Here is an 11873-nt window from a genome sequence, read left to right as displayed (position 1 = left end):
GTCAATTTGGAAGCCATTGCAGAGCTCTCAACCATTTTGATGAAGGATTTTAATTCTTTTTCTTCCACACTAGTCTTGTGGTGTTATTTTGTGCATTTTCCATTTTCTCTCTCATTTTTATAGTCTTCGACAAATTTCCTTTGGTGGGTGGTTGGCGGGTGCTCTGGTGTGGTTTGCTTCTTCTTTCCTATCAAACATTTATCGTCCGTATCTCCCCCTTCTTTTTTATGTTTGTTACTCTCTTGTAACACCTCTAATCTTCTGGCGCTCGTATGACCTTATGCAGTTGCGAGCGCCGTAAAACCTCCACAAAAACTAAAACTAAATTTCCTTCGGAAAATTCCCACTCAAATACAATCAACGTTATGCCTGTTTAAAATAAAAATGTTTTAGTAAACATGTAAATTTCTGTAACTGTGGAGTACAAATCTACTCTCAGTCCTGGTTCATAGTCCAACCAAACAAACCGAGACAGAGTCTGGACTTGCACTGAATAAATGGTCTTGTCTCTGATTTGTGCAACTTTGTCCTGATTTCTCAATACAACAGAGTGGGAGTAATGAAGCAGGACCTACCAGTAGAGCCCTCCAATCACATGGGCGTTCAAACAGTCTTAGCTACACAAAGCAGTAAGATGGAAAGACGATAATATCTCTAGAACCTCATCAGAGAGAGAGAAAGAGAGAGAGAGAGAGAGAGAGAGAGAGAGAGAGAGAGACAGAGACAGAGACAGAGAGACAGAGACAGAGACAGAGAGTGAGTGAGTGAGTGAGTGAGAATAGGAAAATCGACATGTCAAAAGTGGGTGAATATACCTAACAGAGAGAAACGTGACAGAAGCACAAAAATGTGAGAATAACACACAGCCAAACCATTCTAAGAGAGAAACAAACAAATCAATGAGTGGGGAGGATGACATTGCAAATGTCATATTGCTGCTCAAGTTGAACAACACAATGCAAAGAAAAACGAACATCCTCAGGCTAGAGGAAAAAATATTGTGGAGAAAGATGGAGGCAGATGTAATAAAATTATCAAATCTTGAGCACAACATCAGAACGATACACAGGAAGGACATCTTTGAGGAGGAACTGTTTATAAATGGCTATGCTACCTATGAAGATGGAAGGCATGAGAGATAATTAAAGTAAGTTAAAATGGACGAAGTGAACTGCATGATAGCTCAACAAGAGTAAGATAGGCCTATAAAGAAAATATAAAACATTTTTTAAAGAAAGAAACGTTTAGGCTACTGGTTAGGCAGGAGGTGATGTAGAAACTAAAAGAAAATATGGGTATTGACTGACAAAAGTATCAAAATGAGTTAATGAAACTGAAAGAGTGACTGGCACCAGTGTGGCATGACACTGAAACAGGACAACACAGTAGCGGGCAAGAGCAAGCAGCAGCTGACCACACGAAGCGGTCACAAACGTCTCTGGCCAAGACATAAGTACATGTTTTATATAAATCTTTGTGATGTATTCGTGGTCAAAAAATTTCTTGTTCATCAGAGACAATAAAAGGCCAGGTAAATGAAAGAAAGCGAGAAAGGAGATGGCATCTCTGGAAGACAATTATAAAGTAATTTTAAAAGATAAGATGCGAAAACGGAAATGACAACATAGCAACAAGACGCTTCTTTATCACTTACCAAGTTCTAAGCCCGAAAGATTCAGAAACTTAGCCAAGTGAAGAGGAACTTTGCAGCGGGTTTTGAGAACCTGAAAAACAATAAACAGTGTTTTGAGCGTAATATAATACCTCATAAGCGATACATACAAACACAAACACGGAAATAAATTTGGCAATATGCAAAAAGTACCTCCTTCTTGAGCCTCATTCTGCCGCTTTGGTAAACAGCCTTATCGGCGGCGGCATTACTGTTTGACCTCTGACTGGCGGAGTGATACTCTCACTGTTTCGTTTTGGCTTTACTCGGCAGCACTGTAATACTTTCTGTCTTTGAAATAAAATAGAAGTCTGTACAGAAACTTCTATCATGTGGGAATATTGTACCTCAATTTAATCAGGACCTTTCGACAATATACTTTCTTTTCACTCGTTGGAATGTAAACACTTTTATAAGTAGTTCTATATGCAAATGTTAAAGGTTAACTTTATAACATGATTATGCTGTTTCGAAATTCTATTTTTATGCTAGTAATTAATATGACTATCTATCTATCTATCCATCTATCTATTTCTCCATCTATCACTCAGTAGCTTCTATTAGTCTTTTTACCCATCTCTATCGGTACTCTAAAGTATCGGACGAGTGCCCCCCCCCCCCCCCTCTTGCTTATTAAATTTCAGAATCATTTATTGCCCCCCCCCCCCCCCCCTCCTTAATCCATACTAAAGTTTCATGATCTCTTGTTATTTTAACTGACAGAAATAAAAAAGATTTGTTCCAACTAGTAGGCCTACAGGGGTGAGGTTGAATATGCCCCCCCCCCTTTTCCCGATTATTCGATGCCTTAGGGTATAAATATCTAATAACTATAATATACAATCTAACACTAGGCCAATTATTTTCAGAATCAATTTTCCACACATCTGTTTTGTCTTATACACCTTCAATTTCCCTCTGTTACGTCTGCACTCGAAATTACCCCGAGTTGGACCCTAACAGCTTCATGATGACTATTTTGACTTGCATCCCAAACTAGGCTTTTCAGTTCCGATCCAAAAAAGACTCCCGTGACAATCCCTAACAGAGCTGTATCTTTGCTTCTAATCTTTTTTTTTTTATTTAAAAAAAAAAAATAATGATAATAATCTTTTTTTTTTTTTCATCATAAAGGCTTGTGTGTGGGATTCTTTGGTGAATAAATAAAACACCAAAATTTAGGTTACTTCTCCTGGTAAGATGATTTCAACAGCATGTGTTCTTTTGCTCAGGACACTTATCTACCATTATTTACATCGGCGCTACAGATATTATATAAGCGAGTAATCACCGCCTCACGACAACGATGACGACAACTATGAGGAGGCCGATGATGATGATGATGATGATGATGATGATGATGATAATGAAGATATTTCCGATATTGTCCAAATCACACCAATGCGTAACTTATAGTGAACACTTTGTTGCTGTGGCGTCATCACTCATTTATTTTTTTCTCAAATACTATGTTCCTGATGAAGCCTTATTGGCGAAACGTTGAACTGTGAAAAATATTTTTTTTTGGAAATACAACAAGGTCTTAACTGTTTTAATACCTTCTTTATACAATGATGATGATGATGATAATGATGAGCCCCTATAATTTTAACTATCCAAAATCGTATTTCGATATGTTTTATAAAGATAGTGGTAGGAATGGCGATGCTACGGATGAGATGAAAGGGAAGTTGGGTTGAATGGATAATTGATATGTGGCCTCTGTGCATGAATCGATGATTTTATTTTTTTTACGAAGTCGGGTGGGGTTTTTTGTTTTTTTTCCCTTTTTTCACGCTTAGCTTCTTTTTTTTAAATTTCAGTTTTAGTTTTAATCTCCATTTTTATATTGCATGTTTGTTGCTGTTTGTGGGGAGGGTGTTGTTATGTAATTTATTTTTTGGCGGGGGGAGGGGTTGAAAATGGGAGTGGAGTACTTTTTAGTGCTACCGTATTGGGGGTTTTGAGTGTGTGTTTGTTTGTTTTTTACTACCGTTGCTGCTGCTGTTGTTGTTGTTGTTGTTGTTGTTGTTTTTGTTGTTGTTGTTGTTGTTGTTGTTGATGTTGATGATGATGCTGTTGGTAAATTGTTGTTGTTGTTGTTTTTGTTGTTGTTGTTGTTGTTGTTGCATTGGTTGGTGTTTTTGTTTTTTTGTTTGGTTTGTTTGTTTGTTTTGTTGTTTTTTTGTTTGTTTGTTGTTGTTGTTGTTTTGTTTTTTTGGGGGGTGGGTACTTTTATTGTTTGTTTGTTTGTTGTTACTTTTTTTGTTCTTTTTTTATGAAGTGGGGGTTATAGAGTGGCAAAAACTGCTATTCGAAATAAGAACTGACTTAACACGGTGGCCGCTTGTGTCTCCGTTATGTAAGCCTAACAGGACATCGCCAAATGAGCAATCTGTGCAAAGCAGAAAAAGAAAGTCACCCCAAACAAAACAGACCTTCGAGTCATACTGTGCACATTTTGCCATGAAGTTATCATGTACATCCGCAAATTGTATTCTGATTTCAGTCAGCGCCTTCTGCAGAAAAGTGAATCGTTTTGAGGGCGAATATGTGTCAGGGAGGTGGGGGTGGGAGAGCGAGGTGTGAATGAGAGAAAGTGAGAGAGAGATAGAGAGAGGGAGAGAGAGAGAGAGAGAGAGAGAGAGAGAGAGAGAGAGAGAGGGAGGGGGGGAGAGATCAGAGAGAGAGAGCGAGAGAGAGAGAGAGAGAGAGAGAGAGAGAGAGAGAGAGAGAGCGAGCAGTTAACTTAAGCAAACCAACACTACAAATCCTTCAATCAATGTGGGTGGGCCATGTCAAAAGGCCGGTGAGGGCCAGCATACAACAGAAACAATGTTATCTCAATGTTTAACCCTGTGAATTATACTTTGCCGTTATCAGATTGTGGACATTTCAATTGAATGCATTGCAACTGTTTGCTGCCCCAAATTAGCTGCATTTTTTCATTCTTCCATCTTACCAATTTCCGAGCGAGTCTGAATAGGTGTTGTGTTGAATTAAAGTTTCTGGAATTGGAAAAAAAAAAAGTCAGAAGAGCTTTCCAAATACATGTAGTATGCAATCATTTTGGTATGTTCACGTGGTTGTGAGTCGTTTGAAAGTCAGATACGAAATATGTCCGTGAAGGTGTTCGTATGCACCTAATGTGAATGTTCTTGTGCGTGTGTGTGTTTGTGTGTGGGGGGGGGGGGAGAGGGGGTGTGTGAATGTGCGTGAGAGAGAGAGAGCGAGAGAGAGAGAGAGAGAGAGAGAGAGAGAGAGAGAGAGAGAGAGAGGGGGAGAGAGAGAGAGAGAGAGAGAGAGAGAGAGAGAGAGAGAGAGAGAGAAAGAGAGATTTCGCTCTTTCAAACGTATAGGCCTAGTATATTATCCATCGCTCGGTAAAAAACGAACTTTTCTCGCGTTACGAACCCACATTGCTACGTCAATAAGTCGAGAGTAGGAGGGCGAAAATAGGGGGCGTGGTACTTTCCGGCAAGATCAGTGATCTCATCCATTTTGCCGGCGGGTGCGGGAGTTATTCAGAATCGCGTACTTCAGCAATTTTCAAAACCGCGAAGGCCTTCTGTCAACATCAGGCTCTAGTATTCGATATTCAATATAACGAAATCGCTCGGTTTAGATATGAATAAGCGTTTGTTTGAGTAAAGAGAAGTATGCTGACACAATACGGGTTATTCAGTGCTGCGAAAAAGTAAGACAGACAGAAACAATAGAGGGGAAAAAAGAAGCAAGATGTACCAAATGCTGCCCTCCAACCACCCGCACATAAATAAGCAATGAGCCAGTATTCAAACTACTTACATGTCACATTATGAAACGTTTTATAACTAAAAATTATAATAATCTTTATTCCCATTCCACCTTTATATATCGTCGACCAGCTTTTAAAATGTTACTAATTTCTGGGCTCTCAAATAAATCACAGACAAATCAATTCTTAGTACCCCAAAACAAAATTACAGGACGTACGGCGACCGAATGTTCCTTTTCCTACGTTGGTCCCCTTGAATAGAACGACGGCTGAATCAGTTTGGGGTTTGGTTTTTTTAATTATTTACTGATGTGTACAATCAAACTTCTTTATACCCCCCCACCCCTTTCCAACGTTATAATACTAATACCGTCAGCCCCGTTTACCGCCAGGTTTTGCCGTGGTACGGAAAGGAGCGCCTAAATAAACATAGAGTGTGTTCCTTTGTGCCGCCCTCCGCCAATTCTCTGAGTTGTGCGGTCTTAATTTAAATGTTAAACTAAATTAAATTTGCCCCGCTATACAGCCAGTGAATTGACTGCCAGGGGTACAAACTACACACGGCGGCAGTTTAATCATCTCTTTCCCAAACACACCTCTGTGAGCATGGCCTTTTTCTGGCACACGTCATCAATTTACTCCTGATTTGCGCTGATTATGAAAATGCTACCTGTATTACTTTTAGGTGTGGGCCCATATCTTTTTTGAAAAATTGGCCTGAAATTTAAAAGTAACCGGAGAAACTTCAAATGAGTCGCCAGTAATAAGCCAGATGACCAAAAAGCCAGAGGGTGCCCTAGAGTTGTTGTTTTTTATTGTGAGGACTCACGCTCGTCTACATGACAAGACGAAGACTGACGAGAATATTTTTTTTAAAAGCAACAATCGAAAACAGTACTTATAAAGGGTCCTTGACAAATAATCTAGCTTCTGATCTTAGCTTTCTACAATTTGAATTTATGTAAAGTGTAACTGGAACTCGCCCCTGCAGGTGGGAGGGGGGGGGCTCATAGTTTTACTATGGGGGAGCAAAGAATACACCTGCCGTGACACTGCGTGTCGTAAGAGGCGACTAAAAGTGCAAAGGTCTGGTCGCCCAAAAAGTGCCAGTTTGAGGAGGGCCAACTACCCAACCCAGTAAAAAACAGTAAGTTACAGAAACACGGGCAAACACAGCTTTATTATTTTTCGATCTTGGGAGACGGAGGAGCTTCTGCACCAGCACGAACAATGAAGGACAGCAGACAAAGCCGAAAGGACTCTTCTGACCAGAAACCTTTTCCTTCGAACAAGTCTCTCCAGATTGCGTCGTGGAATGTTCGCACCTTGCATGAAGCAGGAAAGAGTTCTCAAGTAGTACAAGAGATGAAGAGATACAGGCTGCATATACTAGGAGTCCGCGAAACACACTGGATACAGTCTGGACAGAAGCAGCTCACCTCGGGGGAACAAGTATTGTATTCTGGGAGGGAAGACAAGTACCATGCGGAAGGAGTGGGAATCATTTTGAGTAAGTATGCACAGAAGTCACTTAGAGGATGGGAACCACACGAGGAAAGGATCATCATGGCTTCATTCACTACAAGGTGCAAGAGCATCAACATGAATATAGTCCAAATCTACGCCCCAACAAATGATGCTTCAGATGAAGACAAGGATGCCTTTTACAGCCAGCTCCAGGGGGTCATCGACAAACTACCAAGGAAGGATGTCAACATCATAATGAGAGATGCCAATGCCAAGATTGGTCAGGACAACGTGGGGTATGAAAGAATTATGAGGCAACATGGCTTGGGACAAATGAGTGAGAACGGTGAGCGATTCGCAAATATATGTGCTTTCAACAGTTTTGTCATTGGAGGCTGTTTTTCCCCACAAGAGGATTCACAAGGCCATATGGGTTTCGCCAGATGGAGTGACTGAGAACCAGATAGATCATTTTTGTATCTCTCGAAGGTTCAGGCGTTCACTGGAAGATGTCAAAGTACAGAGAGGTGCAGATGTTGGATCGGATCATCATCTGCTGTTGGCAAAACTCAAGCTTCGACTCAAAAAGCACGGAACCAACACAGGAATCAAAAGAACGAAGCTCCAAGTAAGTCTGTTGGACAGACACAAGAAAGAAGAATTTCAGCTGCAGCTGAGGAACAGATTTCAACCTCTGGCTGATCTTGACGGAGAGGACACGGAGGTGGATACACACTGGACCAAGGTCAAAGAAGTCTTTACATTAAGCTGTCAAGTAGTACTCGGTGTGAAGAAATGGGAGCACAAGGAATGGATTAGGCAACAATCATTTGATTTAATTAAGATAAGAAGACAGCTGAAGGCAGAAGCGAATATAAGTAGAACCAGAGGATCAAGAGCGGATGCATTGGAGCAGTACAGGACAACAGCTAAAGATGTCAAGAAATCACTATGAAAAGACACGGAGGAATTCATGAACAGGCTGACAGAGAATTCAGAGGAAGCAGCGGTAGGAGGGCACATGCGAATCCTTTACCAGACCACAAGGACACTTGCTGAAAATACGGGAAACCTGAAGTACCAGTAGAGGACCAAGAGGGGAAAAAACATTTTTGGAAAGGAAGCTCAGTCCAAACGATGGGTAGAGCATTTCAACATTCTCCGGATCAGACCACCACCGAGTAACCCACCTAACATCCTGCCAGCAAGAAATGAGTTACCAATCTGCTGTGATGCTCCTTCAAAACAAGAGATTCTGGATGTCATTAAGAAGCTGAACAAAGGTAAAGCGGCCGGTCCTGACCAGATTCCACCTGAAGCCCTAAAAGCAGATGCCAATGTGACGGCAGACATCCTCCTCCCACTGCTTACCAGGATCTGGAAAGAGAGAAAGTTCCCAAAGGATTGGAAAGAAGGACACCTCGTGAAGCTTCCAAAAAAGGGGGGATCTCAGCAACTGCAGCAACTACAGAGGGATCACTCTTCTCTCAATATCAGGTAAGGTCTTCAAAAGAATCATTCTGGAGAGAATCAAGACAGCAACGGATCCAAAACTACGGGAGGAACAGGCTGGTTTCCGGGAAAATCGCTCAACCACATGGAATAACATCAAGAGGCTAGCCCAGGATAGAGAAAGGTGGAAGGTGTTTGTCCGTGACCTATACCCTGGTGCAGGGTGAGAAAGGCAATGATGATGATGAACTGGAACTGTGATTTTAATTTGTTGCTACCTGCTTTTGTTTTGGTTTTTTGTTGTTTTTTGTTGTTGTTGTTGTTGTTGTTTTTGTGTTTTTTGTGTGTGTGTTTTGGGGGGGGGGTTTGGGGGGGGGTGTTTCTTTGGTAGTTTATTATAATTTGGTAGTTTATTATAATTTTTTTGTTTTTGTTTTTGTTTGCCCTGAGTATGGCAATCGCGCAAGACAGATCTACATGAGGCAAGGTTGGCCACAGTTTGTCTCCTGCCTTTACTGGTCTGTCCAACAGTCAAGATGGCAATCGATGCTATCCCGTTGAACCACCAGCCCCGCTGTACCGCCAACTTTATGCTCATCCCAATGCAGGCGGTATAACGAGGTGGGACAGTACTTGTCATAACGATGTCATGTTACATTTTCTGGTACACACATGAGACTGATAAAATAACGGAAATACTCACCATGAATGCATGCATAGACAGATAGAAGGAATGGGGATATTGTAGCTGAACACGGGTTACTGTTGTCTCTCCTTCCCTGATGCTGGGGAAAGGGAAAACTTTGGGTGAAAGTCGAATTAGATAGTTCCTTTCGTATTGTGCTCGTTCATTTCTCAAGAAAAGTTAACCATTCCTCCATTCCGGGAAATGTCATTCAAGCAATGATTTCTGCAAGACAACAACTGTCGGTGTCTTTGGAGCAGCAATTGTTGCTGTTGTTGTTGTTGCTGCTGTTGTTGTTGCTGTTGTTGCTGCTGTTTTTGGTAGTGGTTGTGGTGGTGTTCTCCCTTGCTTACTTACTTGACCTTTTAAGGGCATCCGATGTCTCCATTCTCGGTGGGACTACAGTTCATTCACTATGGCGTCCTGCCCAAAGAAAACGCCTTTTGAGGTAATTCTCAATCTGGAAGGATCGCCTTACAAACCCAATCTAGCGTTTTCTCAGTTTTAACTATCAGCTACCAGTTAGCTAAATTCTCGTCTAAGAAGGTGCAACCGATCGAACACTGAGAACAGAAATCTGTTTTTGTTTTTCTTTAAACTCAAACACATTTTAAATTAGAAGGTCATACTTCATAGAATCGATTTCAAAACTCCTTGTTACTGATACCCGATTCTTCTCAGACGGGTGCGCGGTTTTGATATGATCTACCCGCGAGTAAGCTCCGAGGTACGAAGAGAGAGAGAGGTGGGTTGTGGGTAGCGAAAAAGCGAGAGGGAGCAGCAGATGCGGAAGAGCGAAAACCTCCCCTTCTCTCTACTCTCTGTACCTGGCCTGCCCGCGTTCCGTCATCGTCACCGCTGCTCTCCTTGCTTCCCCGCCTGACCTGTTCGTCGACTCCCTCCCACCCACCCTCTGCTCCGAACGCCGGCAGATTCTGTCCAGCAAACGTCTTGACTACTTCCTCAACGGACTGTCGTCTGAAGTGTACGGAGTTACCTCTCACAGCACTGTCTGAGTTTGCCTGTCTCCCTCTCCGTGTCTGTTGTATTTTTGGACGAAACAACAAGTAACAAAACATCATGCCGGTGAGTTTTGCGAGATAACCTTTTGTTGCCTTCACTTTCCGGTACTTTCCTATTCTTTTTTTTTTTGGTATGGCTTACCTTATTTTGTTTGGCTGGCGATTCTTGCGATTGTTAATAATACTCTTAGGGTCCTTATTAATAAAAGCCAGACTCCACTTCCTCCTTTGCATCCGTTACATTTTGATTGTACTGTGGATGTTTCATTTTACACACGTTAATACGTGTACTTAGATTCTAATGTTAGGCATTTTGAACAGCTTTTCCATACTCTGTGGAAAACCCTTTTACGAAGATTTTGTGTTTAAACTGTATATTATGCTTATGACATCCACGAGTAAATTTAACTGTGTGTCTGTCTGTCGATCTGTCTGTGTATCAGTCTGTCAGCCTGTATATCTGTCGATCGATTGCATCTCTGGCGCATCAATGTAGATGCACATGTATAAATAGATCTCTAATAATATGATGCCACTTCGCCTGAAACATGTTCACGCACTAAGAGAATAGGCGTATACGTGTACACTTGTGAGGTGATCCAAATGAGCGAAGTTGGGAAGGGGGGAGGGGGTGTAAGATAGACGATCGTTTAGTAGCAGATAAATCGTTCATTATAGCCTCGTGCTTTTGTCGAGTTGCATTGTTTGTTGTTGTTGTTTTTCTTTGCGTGTGGGTGTGAGTGCCTAAAGGAGTGTGCGCATCTGTCTGTATGTGTGTCAGGTTGTGTGTGCGTGTCTGTCTGAGCACTTGTAAATATGTCTATGCATGCTTTTTTATGGGTATGTGTTTTGTATATTTTTGTGTGCGCCTGTATGTGCTTGAATTTTACATGATAGAATACAATATCTACTAAAGCCTTTATTTAAGTCGCATGTTATCGTTGAGTTTACATCAGAAACCCTGTCGCACATATATGCTCCTTTTCTTTTTTCCCCTCCACATCCCATCGATTGGGTTCCATTGTGGTTACATGGAGGATAATATACATTGAGTTCTGAATGTTTCAATTGGTTTTGTTTGGTATGTGTTTGCGATGAGGAGGGAAAAAGGAGGGGGGTGAGGGAGAAGCTGTGTTCCTCGCGATATGTTGCATGTACGTAGACCTACATTATATTTTTGTATGTCTGTACTCTAACATTTTGTATTTGAAAGAAAGGTGTATGTCTGTATGTATACAAGTGTGTATATATGTTTGAATGTATAAAATATGTGTTTGCGTATGAGTGCTTGCGTGTGTACATATGCGCGTACGTACACGCGCTCGTGTTCGTGCGCGCGGCCGCATGCAAGTCAGTTTGTAGCAGATCTATGTGCTGGAATGGCAGGTGTGTGGTGGTAGATGGAATGGAAAATGATAGGAAGAGAGAATATAATGGATATTCTCAAACATGTAAATGTCGAAACTTTTACTGCTTTATCTTTGTAAGGTACACCGTGTGTGCCTATTATTCTAGAGATCTAATGTGTCCACGAGCCGCCCATTTAATGAATTATTTTTAGCTCCTATTTTGCATATCGTCCATTACTGACGACCTGAGGCATTTCATGTTGACGATTAACAGTTACCGGTACTACCCATATTAATGGATGGAATAAATTGATTTTTTTTTTTTTGGTAGGCTACTGTTTATTGTGTGCGCAGGTATGATTTTATATGATTTTGCTGCTGATGTGTCAGTTTGCTGTCTTTCTAGTATCTGCCCCACTCTCTTCTTCGCCCCCACCTCTCTCTCTCTCTCTCTCTCTCTCTCTCTCTC

General features: G+C 41.4%; 2 protein-coding genes across 2 annotated transcripts in view; one reads left to right on the top strand and one right to left on the bottom strand.

Annotated features, from left to right (window-relative positions):
* The window catches only part of LOC101846343, a gene marked incomplete in the record, with an annotated part of 86749 nt that extends 84826 nt beyond the window's left edge, over positions 1–1923 (bottom strand). Inside the window, 2 exon segments of the mRNA XM_013081326.2 lie at positions 1655–1724; positions 1826–1923. Of these exon segments, the coding sequence (XP_012936780.1) occupies positions 1655–1724; positions 1826–1843 (88 nt within the window).
* Positions 1924–9891: 7968 nt separating this feature from the next.
* The window catches only part of LOC101862107 (annexin A13), a 37959-nt gene continuing 35977 nt past the window's right edge, over positions 9892–11873 (top strand). Inside the window, exon 1 of the mRNA XM_005096313.3 lies at positions 9892–10119. Within this exon, the coding sequence (XP_005096370.1) occupies positions 10114–10119 (6 nt within the window). The 5' untranslated portion in view covers positions 9892–10113. The remainder of the gene's footprint in view (positions 10120–11873) is intronic.

This window comes from Aplysia californica, unplaced genomic scaffold (assembly GCF_000002075.1).
Source record: "Aplysia californica isolate F4 #8 unplaced genomic scaffold, AplCal3.0 scaffold00126, whole genome shotgun sequence".
NCBI lineage: Eukaryota > Metazoa > Mollusca > Gastropoda > Aplysiida > Aplysiidae > Aplysia > Aplysia californica.
Note: the sequence above shows the minus strand (reverse complement) of the source record. Positions and strands in the feature narration are given on the sequence as shown.